This window comes from Myotis daubentonii, chromosome 7 (genome assembly GCF_963259705.1).
Source record: "Myotis daubentonii chromosome 7, mMyoDau2.1, whole genome shotgun sequence".
Taxonomy (NCBI): Eukaryota; Metazoa; Chordata; class Mammalia; order Chiroptera; family Vespertilionidae; genus Myotis; species Myotis daubentonii.
In genome coordinates this window covers 10,623,611-10,643,798 of record NC_081846.1, presented here as the reverse complement: position 1 = coordinate 10,643,798, position 20,188 = coordinate 10,623,611, and the positions used below count along the sequence as shown (strand labels likewise).

General features: G+C 38.3%; 1 protein-coding gene across 4 annotated transcripts in view; it reads right to left on the bottom strand.

The window, feature by feature from the left end:
* BMPR2 (bone morphogenetic protein receptor type 2) overlaps positions 1-20,188 on the bottom strand; it is a 125,408-nt gene that overhangs the window by 7,900 nt on the left and 97,320 nt on the right. For all 4 annotated transcript variants that reach the window (XM_059702809.1, XM_059702807.1, XM_059702806.1 and 1 more), the window contains 4 exons: positions 19,893-20,040; positions 12,454-12,590; positions 5,032-5,204; positions 760-2,036 (listed from right to left, as the gene is read on the bottom strand). In XM_059702809.1, coding sequence (XP_059558792.1) covers positions 760-2,036; positions 5,032-5,204; positions 12,454-12,590; positions 19,893-20,040 — 1,735 coding nt within the window. The remainder of the gene's footprint in view (positions 1-759; positions 2,037-5,031; positions 5,205-12,453; positions 12,591-19,892; positions 20,041-20,188) is intronic.

Sequence of the window (20,188 nt, the reverse complement as noted above, 5' to 3'; positions counted from 1 at the left end):
TGATTGATTTTTGAGAGCTAAATCCCTTTCAGCCCATTTTGTAGTCTTTGACAACCATAAAACATGACTTTGTTTTTCTTCATAAGTGCTGTCTGTCTAAAAGAGAAATTATTTTGTAAATGATGACTGTTAAAGATTTTGGTGAGCTCTCTTGTTTTGTGTTATAATCCTTTCAGGGCCAGAAACTAAGTATCAAGTTGTTTAAGGTATTTGTTTAAATTGTTAGGAGGCCCATAGCACAATGCTGTAGGCATGTGGGAGACTCAATACATAACTCTTGAAAAAAATGACACTAAAAAACCAAGAGCAACTTTATAGTGACTTTTCTGAATTCTCTCTGGACTTTTAAGATTTTTTAAGTCTGATAAAATCTAAATGTGTATATAATAGATATTAATATGCTCAACAAACTTTCAAAAATTGTACTGGCATCATTTTACTTGGAGGTTTTAAAATGATATTTATTTAATCTTAATCATTCACAGCAAATATGAGTTGCATTATAAACTAGTAGCTACTTAAGACACATACTGAATTGGTAATTATTCTATTGTGACACTGATTTTTTAATTATCAATAACAAAAAAGTTTTTTTCTTTACAATAGTCTAATTACTTTTTAGGTCCAGCCAAATGGCTTATTTTATTTCTGAAAGTACAAAACTAGATAATTGTTAGTTGAAACACAATCTGATTCTAAGTAGTTACTTAAATGGTCCCAAAAGACAAGCAGGAGAGATTACACAACCCCCTCACTTACATTGCAAACCGCTGCCATCAAGGATATTTGTGGCTGAAAGATCTAAAGAATTAGGTCTCTGTGCTCTTCTGGGTTTTGATGGTCCAGGATCTACTACTGTGCTTGGAACACCCTGTGTAAGAACATCTTGCTCTAAACATGGATTACTGTTGTTGTTATTGGAATTAGTTCGGCCACCTTCCAGCGGCCGTTCCCTCCTGTCCACAAGACGATCCAGAACACCTTCATCATGGCCAGCCTGTTGCTCTCGCCTCAATAAAGGTTCATGCTCATCAGGACTGGAATTAATATTCAGCCTGGTGTCCTCACCAATGAACTGATTCTGCAGCATTTCTTGGGCCCTATGTGCCACTGTGTTGGCTGTCTGGCCAGATGGTATTGCCCCATTCGCATACTGAGCAGTGGCAGCATGGGAGTTAACGTGATTTCTACCTGCCACGCCATTCATGGTAACAGTAACCACGTGAGGTTCTACAGCATTGATGGTGTTCATCTTGGCAACTCCAGTTTCTACTTGTTTCAAGTTTGATTTGTGCTTGCTGCCAAATTTCAGCCGGGGCTCCTTTGTTGAATTTTTGGTGTTTAAAGGCAAACTAGTAGGTCTCTTGGGAAGGTTCTGTTGCTTGGGGAGAGGATAGAGCTGAGTAGGTGGGACATCAGGAATTAAACATGCTTGGCCATTGGCAGCCTGTGTGAAGTCCTGCTGCCCAGTGACTTCTACTGCAAGCTTTATCAGTGGGTAAAGCAAGCTAGAACTGGTACTGCTCAGTGGGTCTGGCCCACTGAACTGCTTAAGAGAATGCTCCATGAGATTCTCATCAGAACTTTCTTTGAGGTTCTTATCAACTTCTTTAGGGTCTAGCTTGTTGGTCTCCAAGTCTTCTTCTGTCAGCTGTAAGCAGACAGGGGTTGGCCCAATTGGCTGTGAAACATTGGTGGCATGAAGATTTGTTTCATCTGGGTATGGCATCTCCGATATAGTGGTCATGCCAGTGCTTGGAGTGAGGCCAGTGGTGTTGGTGGTGGTTGTGTTGGTGGACAGGCTGGTGACACTTGTTTCAGGGCTGGGAATTCGAGCTTGTGCTTGCTGTCGTTCGTAGTTAATTGAGTTTCGGTTCTTTTCCCCTGTGGTCAAAGGTGTGCTAGACATCGAATGCTCAGAGGAAATATTCTTCACAATGCTGTCAGTGTGATGGATAGAGTCTTCAATGTATGAGGAAGAAGAATAATCTGGATAAGGGCCAATCTTTGGCACACGCCTACTGTGTGACAGGTTGCTTAAACAAAGAAAAAAGTGCCACATTGAGAATGTACATTTATGACAAACTGGTTCTCCACATCTAACATCTCTGTTTTTAAAGTATAAACTGCTTTTTATTTTATTTCTAACCCACATCATTCTCAAAGATATTTAAAAATTCCAATCAAATAACCAATTGTCAATAACTTACTAAATGCTTTATATTATTTGAGCCTACTGAAAAACCTATGTGGATCTAGATATGATTTTTATGGGTGTTCATTACTTTGGCTTATAAAATCTCTCCTAGCCCTGGCTGGTTTGGCTCAGTGGATAGAACGTCGGTTTGCGGACTGAAGGGTCCTGGATTCAATTCCAGTCAAGGGCACATGCCTGGGTTGTGGGCTCGGTCCCCAGTTGGGGGCGTGCAGGAGGCAGCCTATCAATGATTCTCTCTCATCATTGATGTTTCTCTCTCTCTCTATCCCTCTCCCTTTCTCTCTGAAATCAATAAAAATATCTTTTAAAAAAATCTCTCCTATAGTTTTAGAACATTGCCAAATTATCTTTATGAACTGTATATGTGCACAACAAAGTTTCATGAAAGGAGGAACCATGGCATATGTTCCCTTTGTGCTATCACAATTCTAGATCGATAGTGGCTACTCTACGAATAGGTTACCAGTTAAGTTCCAATGACCAAACAGCAACAACTAATAGGTTGTTCTAAAATGCTTCTATGAGAAGGCTTAGCCTAGCAATAGAATGTATTCTCTTGGGGTAGACTGAGCCATATCAATGAAAGCCCTAGATCCTAGAGCAGTGATGGCGAACCTTTTGAGCTCGGCGTGTCAGCATTTTGAAAAACCCTAACTTAACTCTGGTGCCGTGTCACATATAGAATTTTTTTTTTATATTTGCAACCATAGTAAAGCAAAGATTTATATTTTTGATATTCATTTTATATATTTAAGTGCCATTTAACAAAGAAAAATCAACCAAAAAAATGAGTTCGCGTGTCACCTCTGACACGCGTGTCATAGGTTCGCCATCACTGTCCTAGATAGAGTATTAATGTGACACTCAGATAAATGATCAAAGATTCAGAAATGTTCTCCAGTTATCAAGGGTTCTTCAGTCATCGTCACACCTTGAGAGTGATGGTTCTTGAGCATCACTGTAATATGTGTATGTTATTTAAAATAAAAAACCAGGGGTAGCTTTAACAGTAAAAGTATAAACATCGGGAACATTAATAGAACCAAGTGTTGTAGGAGAAAAGCAACAGCTAAAGGAGGAAGTACTACAAAGAAAGACTGATGAGGTTGTGATGGGAGTGACAGGAAGGGGAGAAGTAAAAAGGTGTTGTACTGAACAAGAAAAGGAAGTCTAGAAGGTATGGAGGGTAAGAGTCAATACAATGAAACCTACAGTGGAATATGATGGCATGAACTACAATTTAGGGGAAACTACTTAGAAGGGACAGGGCATGAGAGAACGCATGTAAGGAGTAGAACTAAATGACACAGAAGGCAAAAAAAAATGGCAAAGCAAAGGGGAGCATCAAGGGTTTCTTCTTACAATTCAAGAAAAGTTCAAAAACACTTAAAAGTGGCTGACTCTTGAGAGAGAGACAAATAGCATACTAGAGCACACAGATAAGACAAAGGTAAGGTGAGAAGCAGATTATCTACCTTTAGGTATGTATAAAGTGAGAAAATGTATACTTAGAATTGCTAGTCTCGACCTTCCTTGACTGGCTGATATATAAAGCATAAGGGTTTATATGCTCAAGTTAATTTACCTAATTATAAGTAGTGTAAACCCAATTTGAGGCCTATTCAAATTGCTCTTAAAATTGGAATAGAAAAGAGCACAGAAAATTATTCAAGAATCAGGTGTATTTTTTTATTTATTGATTGCTTTTTTAGAAAGAAGGGGAAGGGGAAGGGAGAGAAGGGAGGAGGGTGAGAGGGAGGGAGGGAGGGAAGAAGGGAGGGGACAGAGAGAGAGAGAGATTTGTTGTTCCACCCATTTATGCATTCATTGGTTCCTTGTTTTGTTTGGGCCTTGACCAGGAGATCAAACCTGCAACCCTGGCTTATCAGGACGACGCTCTAACCAACTGAACTACCCAGCCAGGGCCTCAAGTATACTTTTATCTCAATTTTCTCTGGTAACTTTTTCCTTGATGCCTCTCTAAACATTTTTAACATATATTAGATAAAATGACAAATTTGTGAGAACACTTTTCCCCAAACATGAAACAAAGAAACACAGGTGATATAGTCTGAAAGTTCCAAGTTTTAGGAATCTTTTAATAGGCCCTTTTAGGGGACTCTCCCCCTCCCCACGTGCGAGTCTGTGCTGTGAGAGTCTTTCCTCTTCCCCACGAGGGAGTCTGTACCTGTTCTTCAATAAATTTCCACCTTTGCTAAAATAAATAAATAAATAAATAAATGGCCCTTAAGAACCAAACACCATAGCTCTAACAAAAACACAAGTATAAATAAATGTTCATGATGGGATAGAAAGACCTTATGAACTGCTCTCCTATAAAAGTAGTAGTATATTCTATAAGAAAGAACATTGGATAAGAAGTCTGGAAATAATCGTCTCCAATGAAACAGGTTCAATGCGTAGGCAAGATCATATTCCATTTTCATTAAACAAACAAACATCAGGGACAGGAGGATTAATAACAAAGAATAAATATAATATCTGAGGAAGTGCTTATAAACTTTTGAAACTACGAAAATGTTTTACCTTTATTATCGTAGGGAAGTTGGAGCATTAATAGAGAAAAACTAACCTCTTTCACTGTATCTCTAAGATACTAAAAACCCCACAGATTCCATCTTGCATTTATATCAAAAATCTTCAGTAAAATAGCAAGAATATTGAAAGAAAAATTTTGACTTTAGATTGGATTAATCACTGCACTATTATACTGATAAAAATGTTTATTTCCTATTCTGTTTGGTCTCAGTTTTCAATACTGACTAATGGGTGCCAATCCCTGTGGGTCTTACCGCTCATTCTGCATTGCAGTAGACATCGGATTGACTGTTGGGCTCACGGATTTGTTTCTTTCCCATATCATCATAAGTTCAGCCATCCTCTCCTCAGCACACTGTGCAGTAAGCCGAGCCTCTGCATCCTGGTCCCAACAGTCTTCGATTGTCTCCTTGAGTGACCTCACTGCCTGTAAAAAAGCACATGTCAAACAGTGTATCTTTAACAAAAAAAGTATTGAGTTTTTAATGATATGAAGTAGGATAAAAATATTTTTATTTAACAAATATTTTACATAACTATATATAATAAAACTTTTTAGACTTCAGAGATTTATAAAGGGTCACATTTCTCAAATGGTGAGTAGCAAGTAAGCATGGAAGCTTTAACGTAACTCTTTGAAGAAATATACATAAGAGCAAGCTCTATGCATTACAAGGCTACATGTTTTTTAATATTTTTTTTCTAACATACAAATGAGAATTACTATACTCACTTAGCCATACTACTTTTATTTAGCAATCAGGAACATATACATATTCCTAATTCTTTTAATGCTGCCTAGTATCCATTATAGCATAAGTTTTTAGCCTGATCCTTATAAGAGGATAGTTTCCAGTTTTTGCTGGTATAAATGACACTGCATTGAACATCTTACACATGCATTTTTCTACATGTGTGTAAGTGCAGTTGAGGAACAAATTCCTGGAGATATTATTGCTGGATCAAAGGGTAAAATACATTTAAAATTTGTTATTGCCAGATTACCCTCCAAATTGATGGCACTCCCAACAACAAAAAAAGTATCTGCTTTCCCATCACCAACACTTTGTTAATGTGATAAGTAAAAACAGATCTTCTTTTAATTTATCACTAGTAAGTAGAGCCAAGATTTGAAACCAGGCCTTTAACTGAGCTGGTACTCTTACTATAAAACTGAAACTAATATTCTTTTCTTAAATAAATATTTTTATTGTTTTACATATGAAAGAAAAAGTTATTTAAAAAACTAGGACCTATAATTTTTTGTTTTCCTAATTTAAAATATTTTAATATAAAAAGCAGCCTTAAACTATTTGTGTGATTGTTACAATAGTTCATTTTTACTATAAATTCTAAAAGTATAGGGGGAAAAGTTATTCATAAATCTAATATTCAGTGGTAACTATAGCTAACATTTTCATATAGTTTTCTCAGAAAGTATTTTCTATACTTTCATTTTAATCAGAAAATTATTCTTCCCCCAATTACTGACTGAACTATGCTTGGCTCTCTGGTAGTTTTTAAAACTAGTTTTTACATTCATTAATATTTGAAAGAGTCTGAGTTGTTTTGTTTTTTTAAAATATATTTTATTGATTTTTTACAGAGAGAAAGGGAGAGGGATAGAGAGTTAAAAACATCGATGAGAGAGAAACACCGATCAGCCGCCTCCTGCACGCCCCCCACTGGGGATGTGCCCGCAACCAAGGTACATGCCCTTGACTGGAATCGAACCTGGGACCCTTGAGTCCGCAGGCCGACGCTCTATCCACTGAGCCAAACTGGTTCTGGCAAGAGTCTTGAGTTTTGTTACTATAAAAATGTGTGTGTTTTTATTTCAATGCAACTATGAAGCAAAGGTGTTTTCTTTTCCACACAGGGGAATTTCCTCTCTATTTTTATAAACCATGCACTTGCTATATAACTCTAGTACTGGATTGTCACTGCAGACAGGCAGATCTACAGACTATAACACATTAAATGGATTCATTGGAAGTGAACCAAGAATTACTTCATCCCTTACTTAGAAACCTAGTCTAAATTTGGAGTAAAAAGTTTTCAAGTAAATATGCATATGATGCATATCCCATAATGGTAGGGTTGCCAAGAAATACTTCAAAATCAGAGTCCAATTTCTCTGGTGAAATAAACAAGTTAAAGAAGATGAAGTATTTGATGAGGTAAAATTTCACAAGATTTTTTTCTTTGAGGGGTGCTCTATTGTGAGGCTGTAAAGGATTCAGCCTCTCACCTGCTGCCAGGGACCTCTTTAAGTTCTGTCCCACTTCCCATAGCAGGACTCCAGTTTGGAGGCAATCTTGGGCATACGTGATTGGCAATAGGTCTTTAATTCCCTCATACTTAAAGAAAATTGCAATCTCATTTGAAGCAGAAGCCTTCCTTGAAGGTAATCTACTGACAAAGATGACCAATGGAGAAAATATTTAATCTAAATCTGTATGGAAACATATAACATCTTTCTAGCCTCTCTCTGATGTGCCAACACCCCATATAAGTCATGATCCAGAATGAAAATATTCTTTCAAAAATATTTTTTAATTGATTTCAGAGAGGCAGGAAGAGGGGGAGAGAGACAGAAATACCAATGATAAGAGAGAATCATGTTCGGTTGCCTCCTGCACGCCCCCCACTGGGGACCAAGCCCACGACCTGAGCATGTGCCCTTTACCGGAATCGAACCCAGGACCCTTCAGACTGCAGGCCAAAGCTCTAGCCACTGAGCCAAACCAGACAGGGCCAGAATGAAAATATTCTAATCCTACCAAGACAACCTAAAATTAAAATGTGAAAATACATAGTAAAAAGATTTAAATTACATAATTAAAATGTTTTCATTTTTGTTCTTTAATTATACATCAAGAAAACTGCATAAAGTGTCAAAAATTCAAATGTACACCCTTCAGAAATAATAAAATTCCTATTATATTCTGAAAACAAGAACAGATTTCTCTGGAAAAAGCAAACAATAAAAATATCTAGAAATTATACGTATGACTGTGAAAAGTAAAATTTTAATGAACAGATAACAAGTAGAATGGAAAAGGTGAAAACAAGTAAATGATTTCAAAGGTAAAGCTGAGTAAATTTAAATAATTTACAACAACAAAAAATTGAAAAATGCAAGGAGAAGAACTGAGACCTAAATGGCAGGTGGTCCAATATTTGTCTAATGAGAATTCCATAAGGCAGAAATAAAGAGGAAATAATTTTTTTAATCATGTAAAAAAATTCCTCTGAATTGAAGGAACTTCCGAATTTTCAAGCTGAAAACCTGTCCAGTGTAAAGCGAAAGGTGTGAAAAGATCCATGCCTACATAATTCCAATGATGAAGTAAAAGGCTTAAAAGCTTATAGAGAAAAGAAAATAAGAGAAGAAAACAAAAAGCAATTGAATGATACTAGTTGGTGCTGGAATTCTCATTAACACATCTGGATGCTAGAGGACAAGTGAGTAGTGGTTTCAAAGTTGTGAGGAAATGATTTTGATCTTGAAACTATTACCTAGCCAAATTATTACTCAAATGTGAGGACAAGATAGAAACACTTTTTAATGTGCAAGGATTCATAATGTTTACTACCCATGTACATAACTAACACACATTATTTTAAAAGGAACTTCAAAAAATTCATGAATGTGAGAAACCAAGATAGCGGCATAGGTAAACACCTGAAATTGCTGCCTCACACAGCCACTTCAAAAATACAACTAAAAGACAAAACAGACATCATCCAGAACCACAGGAAGACTGGCTGAGTGGAAATTCTACAGCTAGAAGGAAAAAGAAAAGCAAACTGAGACTCAGAGGAGGTGCGGAAGTAAAGTGCAGAAGTAGGGAGGCACGCGGAAAGAGCTGGCAACTGAGGTCTTCTTCAGTCCGGAGGGAGTCTCTGGGGATCCAGGCTCATATGGGGAGAAACTGGACTGTCTGGCATTGACCGGACCACGAGGGCAGCTTTCTCTGAGGTGCTCACAGCGTTCATTGTTCCTGCAATGGGGCCACAGGACACAGAGACCCAGGGACCTATCCAGGGCAGGGTCTATGGCAGCCGTGGGCAAACTACGGCCCGCGGGCCGGATCCGGCCCGTTTGAAATGAATAAAACTATTGAAATAAAAGACCGTACCCTTTTATGTAATGATGTTTACTTTCAATTTATATTAGTTCACACAAACACTCCATCCATGCTTTTGTTCCGGCCCTCTGGTCCAGTTTAAGAGCCCATTGTGGCCCTCAAGTCAAAAAGTTTGCCCACCCCTGGTCTATGGGCAACCATTGCGGTTTGCACTACCCAGTGATTCCCTGAAACCCCGCCCCACCCAATTTATAACCCCACCCAAGCTGTGTACAGAGGCTTTTGCATACAAATGGCCTAGCCTTTCTCCGCCTAAAAACCTGTCAAACTGTAGCTGTGTCAGAGAATCCCAGAGCTTCCAAAAGAAGGACTAAGGCTCGTCAGCCTGCATTGCTTCACAGCTGGGCCTCATCTGGGCACCTCCAAACCCCAAACAAAGAGGAGGAATCAGCAGATCTCTCTGTAGCTCCTGCTGGGTGGCCTCAGGAAGAGGCTGACTTTGCACCTCCTTGGAAATCCAAGAGCCAGTGTACCCAGTGGTCAGAGTGAGGCCACACCAGCTTACAACTCTTCACATCCATAAGAGAGACACTCGGGGACAGACTCAGTGAGCACCAAAGCCCCACTGAAGCAAGTCCTGCTCCATAAGGGTGTCTCCAGCACAGCAGTTCTTCCACTATAGACACAGCAGGTCCTTGCAATCAATTGGCCTGGAGGTCATTTCTTCCCAGGGATACCAACAGCAATTAAGGCTTAACTACAACAAGACTGTGCACAAAGACCACAAAGGGGTGCACCAAGAGTTTCCACCTCAGGTGATTGTGGAGGCTGAGCTACTGGGCCCAATAGGACACCTACCACACAAAGCCACTGTATCAACACAGGGAAGCATAAAAAATGTGGAGACAAAGAAACATGTCACAAATGAAAGAAATGGAGGAAAGCAAATTACTGGATTTAGAGTTCAAAAACACAGTTATAAGGTTACTCAAGAATCTTCTACAAACCTCCGAGGAACTTAGTGAGACCTTCAAGGATCTTAATGAGAATGCAAAAAAAATGGAAAAGGACCAGTCAGAAATTAAGCATACACTGACTGAAATAAAGAATAATATACAGAGATCCAACAGAAGACTAGAGGATTCCAAGAATCAAGTCAAAGATTTGAAATATGAAGAAGCAAAAAACACCCAACCGGAAAAGCAGAAAGAAAAAAGAATCCAAAAATATGAAGATAATGTAAGGAGCCTTTGGGACAACTTCAAAAGTATCAACATCCGAATTATAGGGGTGCCAGAAGAAGAGAGAGAGCAAGATATTGAAAGCCTATTAGAAGAAATAATGACAGAAAACTTCCCCTACCTGGTGAAAGAAATAGACTTACAAGTTCAGAAAGCGAAGAGAACCCCAAATTAGAGGAATCCAAAGATGACCACACCAAGACACATCATAATTAAAACGCCAAGGGCAAAAGACAAAGAGAGAATCTTAAAAGCAGCAAGAGAAAAACAGTTACCTACAAGGGAGTACCCGTATGACGGTCAGCCGATTTCTCAACAGAAACCATGCAGTCCAGAAGGGAGTGGCAAGAAATATTCAAAGTGATGAATAGTAAGAACCTACAACCAAGATTACTCTACCCGGCAAAGATATCATTTAGAATTGAAGGTCAGATAAAGAGCTTCACAGATAAGAAAAAACTAAAGGAGTTCATCACCACCAAACCAGGATTATATGAAATGCTGAAGGTTATTCTTTTAGAAGAGGAAGAAGAAAAAGGTAAAGATACAAATTAGGAACAACAAAACAACAAAGGGACAACAAATACATATCTATCATCAAGTGAATCTAAAAATTAAGTCAATAAAAAAAATCTGATGAACAGAATAAACTGGTGAATATAACAGAAGTGGGGGCATAGAAAGGGAGTGGACTGACAATTCTCAGGGGGAAGGGGGTGTGAAGGGTGCAGGAAGAGTTTGGACAAAAGTCTTACATCTATGGATGAGGACAGTGGCGGGGGGTAAGGGCGTGGGTTGGGGTGGGAACCAGGTGGAGGGGAGGTATGGGGAGAAAAAAGAGGAACATCTGTAATAATATGAACAATAAAAATTTATTAAAAAAAAAAAAAAAAAAGAACAAGCTAAAGGAGTTCATCACCACCAAACCGGTATTATATGAAATGCTAAAGGGTATTCTTTAAGAAGAGGAGAAAGAAGAAAAAGGTAAAAGATAAAAATTATGAACAACAAAGTAACAACAAATACATATCTATCCACACGTTAATCTAAAAATCAAGAGAATAAAAAATATAATGAACAGAATAAACTGGTGAATATAATAGAATCAGGGGCATAGAAAGGGAGTGGACTGACAATTCTCGGGGGAAGGGGGTGTGGGAGGTGCGGGAAGGGACTGGACAAAAATCTAACACCTATGGACGAGGACAATGGGGGGGGGTAAGGGCATGGGGTAGGGTGGGAACTGGGTGGAGGGGAGATATGGGGAGAAAAAAGAGGAACAACTGTAATAATCTGAATAAAGACTTATTTTTAAAAAAGAAATAAGAATAAATATAGTAGCATTATAATGGTAACTTCTAGAAGAGAAAATTAAAAACAAAAAATAAATAAATAAATAAAACAAAAAAAACAAAAACAAAAACAGAAACTGCAGAACAATGTTAATGAGAGTTATTTTTGAAGAATGGTGGTGGGGACGGGTAGTCTTTTCCATTTTCTTTTTTATACCCTTCTATTTAATTGGGTTTTGTTTACTATGCATAAGCATAACTTTAATTCTTTAAAAAAAAACTGTTTAAAATATGAAATCCAGGGTACTGTCATCAATAAGGGGTAATTATGATATAGCACACATACTGTCAAATGGGGATAAAGAGAAACATCTATATGTACTGACATGAAAACTGTCCATATTAAAAGAATAAAGCTTCAGAAATGATAGTAAATAATGAGATACTCCCTCTTATGTAAAAAACTTATATGAGACAGAGAGTGGGTATGTGTGTTTATGTAAATGTTTGTTAAGATGTTTTTAGTATCATGGCAATAATTTACTGAAATGATAGGAGCCTCTGAAGATATTTCAATGTTGTGAGCTGCATTTAATATGCAGTATTTATAGGCTGTACCTTGCTTTCTTTTTGGTGCAGCTTAAATTTCCCTTAGCCAATGAATTGGTAAGTCTGCACTAATTAACACTTTTAGTACCATTCTCAAGAGAGTAAGATGGAATTTCAATAACGTTTCAAATATTAACTTGTTAATTATTCCAGTTGATACCCATTCTGACAAACAACACATAATAGACTATTTAAATAATATTTTATACTTGGAAAAAACTGAAACTGAACCAAAAAGGGGGACTTTTTATACTGAAAAATTTTAAAACACCTAACAACAAAAATCAAGTAAGTTGATTTAAAAATAAAATCAAGTAGGTTGGATTTTTGACATTAGGCAAGTCTAAAAAACTATTAACATTATTAACAGTCCTTTTTTGCTTCAAACAACATTAAAACATAGTCGTTAAGTCATGTTTTTAATAATTAGTTTTTCTTACCAGGCTATTTTCTTTCCAAGCTTCTGGGAACTTAGGTCTCTGTTTTTCCCTAGACACCAGAACCTGCATATCTTCAAAAGTGGGATGGTTTCCAACTTCTGTCTGAAAAGCCATCTGGTATTCTGGTACAGATTCACCTGTGAATTTTTTTAAAAGGACAGAGTAAAATGTCCAATTATCATAAAATGATATAATTACAGGAGTATTAGATACTAAGCAAGCAAAGAAACTCACAATCTTTTTTTTCTTAATCCTTTCCCATATTTGGAAATTCTGAAGAAACCCCTTTGTGGGTTTAATGCATTATTAATAAATGTTTCACTTAGAATAGTCTCTGATAAATTAAATGTTTTTTAATAAGTTAAACAAGAAAAAAAAGAAATTCCAAGTTCAATACCTAAAGAACCTGGCTATTACTATGTGAGGGAAACAGACAAGTATGTAACTGTAGCTAAGTAAATTTTTGCTACTACCTAAAAAAAAAAAAATAATAAGTTAAACAGTACTTTCAATGTTGAAAAGGTATTTTTAAATGGTTCTAGCATTACAAAATTTGGAGGGAAGAGATTTTTTCATATATACATATTAATATGCTTGAATTCTTATCGCATATAGGGATCAAGGATACTGAATATGAGGAGATGCCCAGGATCTAGCACAACAAACACAAACATAACTGGGAGGGTTGTACAGTCATCATATCTAATTATATCATTTGCTCTATTATAATACAGCTAGATTGATAAAATCTGTTTCAAATGTCACAAAAATTTGTATGATAATGACCATTTGACAGGAAAATCAATATACTGATCTTTAAAAGCATTTAAACAGTTTCTTATCAAACAGTTTCTAGATCAAGGATTTTTCTTTCCTTTTTAGAGCAAGGATTTTTAAGTATCATTAAGTATTCTACCACTGCCCAAGAAGCACAATCCGGGGCTTGTAATGAGAGGCTTATAATTTTTACAAAATGTGATCAAAGTAAACTTAATGAACATATTGAGCTACACAGAAGACCTCTGGGACCAACATTCAGAAAACAAATCATCTAGTAAAAATCTTGGCAAATACCTCTGGGGAAATAGAGACCTTTCTGTCTCCTCGCCACTGCCACCCCCCTCCCCACCCCCCATCCCAATTAAAATGACAGGATAATTTAGAAGGAAGACACCATGATAAGGCACTTAGTTCCTAATCTTGGCTTCCTTTCTACCTTGCAAAAGTCATTTTTAACTGTTCTGTGTTTCCGTTTTCTCCTTAGCAAAATGGCAATATTCACCTTCCTTATTTCACTCACTTAGAAATAATATAAAAGTTATAATGACTGAGATAGAAAAAACATGTAATTTAAGTTTTATGTTTCAATTTGAATACTAAAAAGAACTTATAAACACTATCCTCCACCAATATTAAGAAACTAGAGGTGTGGTCCTACAGCCTGGCCTGCAGGGATTGGGTCGAAACTAGCAGTCCAACATCCCCGGAGTGCGGAGTGCGAGAGGGCACTCTACAAAGTTGCTGTTGCTCGGCAGCTCCTGCGTTGAGTGTCTGCCCCCTGGTGGTCAGTGCATGTCACAGCTACCAGCTGGTCACTTAGGCTTTTATATATATACACTAGAGGCCCAGTGCAGGAAATTCATGTACCGGTAGGGTCCCTAGAGGCTGCCGGCTGGGGCCTCCCTCCCTTCCCCCAGTCACCTGTCGCCACCACCACAGCCGCAGGCCAGGGCTTCCCTCCCTTCCCCTGGCCGGCCCCGCCCCCTGGTCAAACTCCCGAATGAATTCCAGGTCGAGGGGGCAATTCGCATACTATGCTTTTATTATATAGGATATTTACAAAGAATAATTCTATAATCTATGAAGCATAGCCCAAAATTTTTTGGAATATTGCACTATCTATAAATACAAGTGATATTTTCACATACTCTAAACATTTCAGCTGATACTTATTTTTTTATCAATAACCATCAACAATGAACTTGAAAGACAAAACTAAAGGACTTAACATTGCCAGTTAGTATAAAACTTTCATGAATCCTCATATGATAAAACCTCAATCCATACCATCTTTGAACTGTAAGATATTTACTAGTATATCTTATCTCTTTGACATATATACACAACCCACATAATACCCTCCCAGTGTTATTTATTAGCTATTTTTTTCTTCAAATGTTGATTTAGTAGAACAAGTAAAAATACACAATTTTCCTTATTTTTTTTAATCAGGTCTAAATAACAATGAGAAAACTTGCTAAATGAATCTGAGGCACAATTTTGTCTTGTGATTTGAATAACATTAAGAATTATTAAATTTCTACTACATTTTCATGGCTCTAAATCTAATTGTTTCATAGATAGTTGTGTAGAGCTAACTTTGTATTAGGCATTGGAATGACTGCCTTAAACTTTATAATCACTGAATTGCTTAAGGCAAGTTTTATAATCCTATTTTCTCTCAAACTGTCCAAAATAGATAAATATCTAAGACTATCAGATGCCATTCCTTGCTTCTCACAACACTTGCTACTTGTTAATTATGCCTCTAAGCAGTTAGGAATTTTAGTTCCTTACTTAAATTACACTTTTCTCTTTCTTTTTTATTTCTCTTGCCTTCCTTTTTTCTCCTTTCTCCCTCCTGAGTATAAACTTGGCAGCATTTCATTCTTCCTTTGTAATAGAAATACCTTATTCATTTGTTTTGCTAATATTTTTTCCCTTTTATTGAATTTACTGGAGTGACACTGGTTAACAAAATTATACAGGTTTCAGGTGCACAATTCTACAACAAATCATCTGTAAACTATATTGCATATTCACCCCTCCAAGTCCATCCTTCACCATTTATCCCCCCCTACCCTCCTCCACCTGTATTTTGCAATCAGCTTCCATAGTGCGTCCATCCTATCTAATAATAGACAAACATGGTAATTAACCATACCTCCGAAACGCTTCCTATTGGCTAATCAGGGCGATATGCAAATTAACTGCCAACCAAGATGGTGGCCGGCAGCCAGGCAGCTGAAGCGAACAGGAGGCTTACTTGCTCCAGAGATGGAGGAAGCCAAGGTTCCCCACCTGCCGCTGCCGGCCTCTGAGCTGCACTCTAAGAAACAATGTTGCAATTATAGAAGCTAAACAAACTCCAGAAACCTGCTTTCAGCCAGGGCCTTAGAGCTGTAGCTGCAACAGTGTTTCAATTATAGAAGCCAAACAAACCCAGATACCTGCTTTCAGCAGCCGAGGTCTCAGAGCTGGAGCTGAGCCTCAGAGCTAAAGCGGGCTCTCAGTTCCAGTGACAGCCATAGAAGGTAAATAAATCCCATAGAAAAAAAGGAGAGGTTAGGAGCTTCAATCACCCACCAGCCTGAAAACGGCCCTCAGCCCCTCACCCAGACTGGCCAGGCACCCCAGTGGGGACCCCCACCCTGAAGGGGGTGTGACGAGCTGCAAACAGCCATCAGCCCCTCATCCAGACTGGCCAGGCACCCAAGCGGGACCCCCACCCTGATCCAGGACACCCTTCAGGGCAAACCAGCCAGTCCCCACCTGTGCACCAGGCCTCTATCCTATATAGTAAAAGGGTAATATACAAACTGACCCTAACAGCAGAAGGACTGGGAATGACTGGTCACTATGACACACACTGACCACCAGGGGGCAGATGCTCAATGCAGGAGCTGCCCTCTGGTGGTCAGGGCGCTCTCACATGGGAGGAGCTCTACTCAGCCACAAGCCAGGCTTATGGCTGGCAGTACAGCGGTGGTAGTGGGAGCCTCTCCTGCCGCCTCAGCAATGCTAAGGATGTCCAACTGTAGGTTAGGCCTGCTCCCTGCTGGCAAGTGGACATCCCCCGAGGGCTGCCGGGTACACGGGTGGGGGCCGGCTGGTTTGCCCTGAAGGGTGTCCTGGATCAGGGTGGGGGTCCCCACTGGGGTGCCTGGCCAGCCTTGGTGAGGGGCTGATGGCTGTTTGCTGGCTGGCCAAGGCCCCCAGCGGGGACCCTCACCCCATGGGGGTTTGGCCAGCCTGGGTGAGGGGGTGATGGCCGTTTTCAGGCTGGCCACAGCCCCTTCAGGGTGGGGGCCCTACTGGGATCCCTGGCCAGCCTGGGTGAGGGGCTTATGGCCGTTTTCAGGCTGGCCATGGCCGCGGGCTAGAAGCAGGTATCTGGGATTTATTTATCTTCTATAATTGAAACTTTGTAGCCTTGAGCAGAGCTCAGGGCCTGCAGGGCAGGCGGGAAGCTTGGCTTTTTCCATCGCCTGGGGCAATCCAAGCCTCCTGCTCTCTCCAGCTCCATGGCCGCTGCCTTCTTAGTTGAGTTAATTTGAATATTCGCTCCTGATTGGCTGGTGGATGTGGCTTGGTTTAGGGTATTCTTTCTTTTTTATATATATATTTTATTGATTTTTTACAGAGAGGAAGGGAGAGGGATAGAGAGTCAGAAACATCGATCAGCCGCCTCCTGCACATCCCCCACTGGGGATGTGCCCGCAACCCAGGTACATGCCCCTGACCGGAATCGAACCTGGGACCCTTTAGTCCGCAGGCCGACGCTCTATCCACTGAGCCAAACCAGTTTCGGCTTCTTTCTTTTTTTAACTTCCACCCCATTTCACTGTTAAAATTTAAGTGCCCTGTATCCTCTATCTGTGCTTTATTAATATGTTCCCCTCCTATACTCTGTAATATTTCTCTTCTCTATTTCACAGAAACTCCTCTGAGAATACCAGTGACCTCCTATTATTCAAATTCAAAGATTATTTGTCAGTTCTATTTCCTTTTGACCTTTCAATTACATTTATTGCTATCAATCTTGGTTCTTAACACTTTCTAACACTGACTTTTCAGATACTATAATTTCTCAGTTTTCTCACTTTTTCTGACCATATGTCTTCATAACTGACCTATTTGGGGAGGGCCTAATATTCAGTCTTTTAAAAAATATATATATTTTTGTTTCAGAGAGGAAGGAAGAGAGAGAGAGAGAGAGAGAGAGAGAGAGAGAGAGAGAGAGAGAGAGAGAGACATCAATGATAAGAGAGAATCACTGGCCTCTTGCACGTCCCACACTGGGGATCAAGCCCACAACCCGGGCATATGCCCTGAATGGGTTCATATGTCCACGCTCAACTACTGAGCCATGCCAGCCAGGCAATATTCAGTCTTTATTCAACAATTTTTCCTCTCTTCATATGTTCTCTTAAAGGAGTACATCCACTCTTAAGTTCCCAATGACCAGGTCCATGTAGACCAGCGGTTCTCAACCTGTGGGTCGCGACCCCTTTGGCGGTTGAACGACCCTTTCACAGGGGTCGCCTAAGACCATCCTGCATATCAGATATTTACATTACGATTCATAACAGTAGCAACATTACAGTTATGAAGTAGCAATGAAAATAATTTTATGGTTGGGTTACAACATGAGGAACTGTATTTAAAGGGCCAGAAGGTTAAGAACCACTGGTGTAGACAATTCCTAAATAATCATTTTAACCTTAGTTCTATCAATAGCCTCTTCTTTTAAATGCTTTTAAAATTTTTCTTAAGTTGTCTTCAATACTTTATCCAAAAGCCTCCATAATTTACTCATCTTTCCAGTGTAAGCCAGGATTTTTCCTAAGTTCCTGACTGCCATCCTCACTATTTCTCATATCTCTGAATATTTCTCAATTCCTTAAACTTTCTTCTGTTAATTAAAACCACAGATTCCTCTTCTACCTTTTCTCTCACATGTGCATCTTCTTCCTCATTTCTATATTCAAGATTATAAGGTATCTTAATGCAACTCTCTTTTTTTTCCTTTATTTTTTTATTGTGGTTAAATATATATAACATAAAATTGACCATTTAAACCATTTTCAAGTGTACAGTTCTATGGCAATAAGAATATTCATGATGTTGTGCAACCATCACTACCATCAATCTCCAGAATGTTTTTTATCTTTCCAAATTGAAACTCTGTATTACTAAACAGTAATACCCTATCTCTTTTTTCTTTTAAAAACTCCTTCTAGTTCTATTATAATTCTTCCAAAATTTTGCCTTTCCCCTTTATAAACATCTAATATTGTTCTTTATTATTTACCAGATGAAAAGCAATAGTTATTCTTTGAATGCAGTAGTTGCTTAAAAATGTTGCGATGGCAGTGTCATTTAGTCAGACATACTTCTATAAAACAATAATTCTGGGTTAGGATATTTTTAAAAATCTGTGGCCTAAGTTTCAATACTAGAAATAAAAAGTTCCAAAGTTCCAATAATACTATGATTCTACTACAGTTCCTACAATTTGCAGAAAAACACTTCAACTGAGTACACTGTACTTCCAATTAACTAAAAAATATACTTCCAAATAAGAAATGACAGACCCTGGTTAATCTAAATAATTAATTTCATCGTATTTTAGAACAGCCGTGGGCAAACTACAGCCCGCGGGCCGGATCCGGCCCGTTTGAAATGAATAAAACTAAAAAAAAAAAAAGACCGTACCCTTTTATGTAATGATGTTTACTTTGAATTTATATTAGTTCACACAAACACTCCATCCATGCTTTTGTTCCTGCCCTCTGGTCCAGTTTAAGAACCCATTGTGGCCCTCGAGTCAAAAAGTTTGCCCACCCCTCTTTTAGAATTATAAACTATTGTTAAATGCTTACTGTTTTTAAAGCAAAAAATTTCAACCCTACTATTAATCTCTGTTTTTATGAAATAGTTCCATTTCATAAATTTGTCCAATGGTGATTCAATTGTCTGTTTTTCCTTTTTCTATATTTTTAATAGTGTTATTCTTATAAAACAGATACCATTTATATCAAATCATTCTGTACCCCATGCAGTTACGATTCCACATGACAGTGATGTAAAAAATACTAACAAAAGGAAAAAGCATAAATTCATCTGGTTAATTCAAGTAAGCCTCAAATAAAGCATAGCATTCACATTAGATGAATGTTCTTTCACTGAAAGGATGAAGGAATGTAAGAAGGCATGAAGAGAGAATAAAAAAACAGAAAGAAAAAAGTGTTCCAGTGGTTTATTCATTGCTTCTAATTCCTTATTGAGTCAATTTAGGACAGAATGTAAGTGTAGCTTATCAAATGCTCTGAGGGTGCATAAGGAAAATTATGACTGCTAAAGCAATCAGAGACCAAACTAAATATGGTTAGATAAGCTATTGTGAGGAATTAATTAAATTGCACTCAATACAAACATGGAGTCCTTTTAGTAAGTTTTTCCTTCCGGCTAATAATGTTTCTGAACACTAGATGGCACTAAACTAAAGGTTTAAATGCAAGTAAAAATCTGTAACACCATCAACAACAAAAAAATATTAAAAAAGAGAGAGTAAAAACACAAAGTTGACTTTTTTTAATATAGGTAGAAAAAGCAAATATAACTGCTTTGCATAAAATTTTTGATAGATCTCTTACCTGGGAAGAGGTCTGTACATCTCATAAATATCTCCCAATAGATTAGTCCAAGAGCATACATGTCTACTTGTTTCAAAGCAGATTCACAGTCCCTCAGGTTCACAGCTCCTTCTAGAACTTCTGGTGCCATATATCTGATTGTACCAACCTGAAAAATTAGAGCAACAATTTTCGGAATGAGAATGAAGGACATACATTAGAGTCCCAGGGGTGGGCAAACTTTTTGACTCGAGGGCCACAATGGGTTCTTAAACTGGACCAGAGGGCTGGAACAAAAGCATGGATGGAGTGTTTGT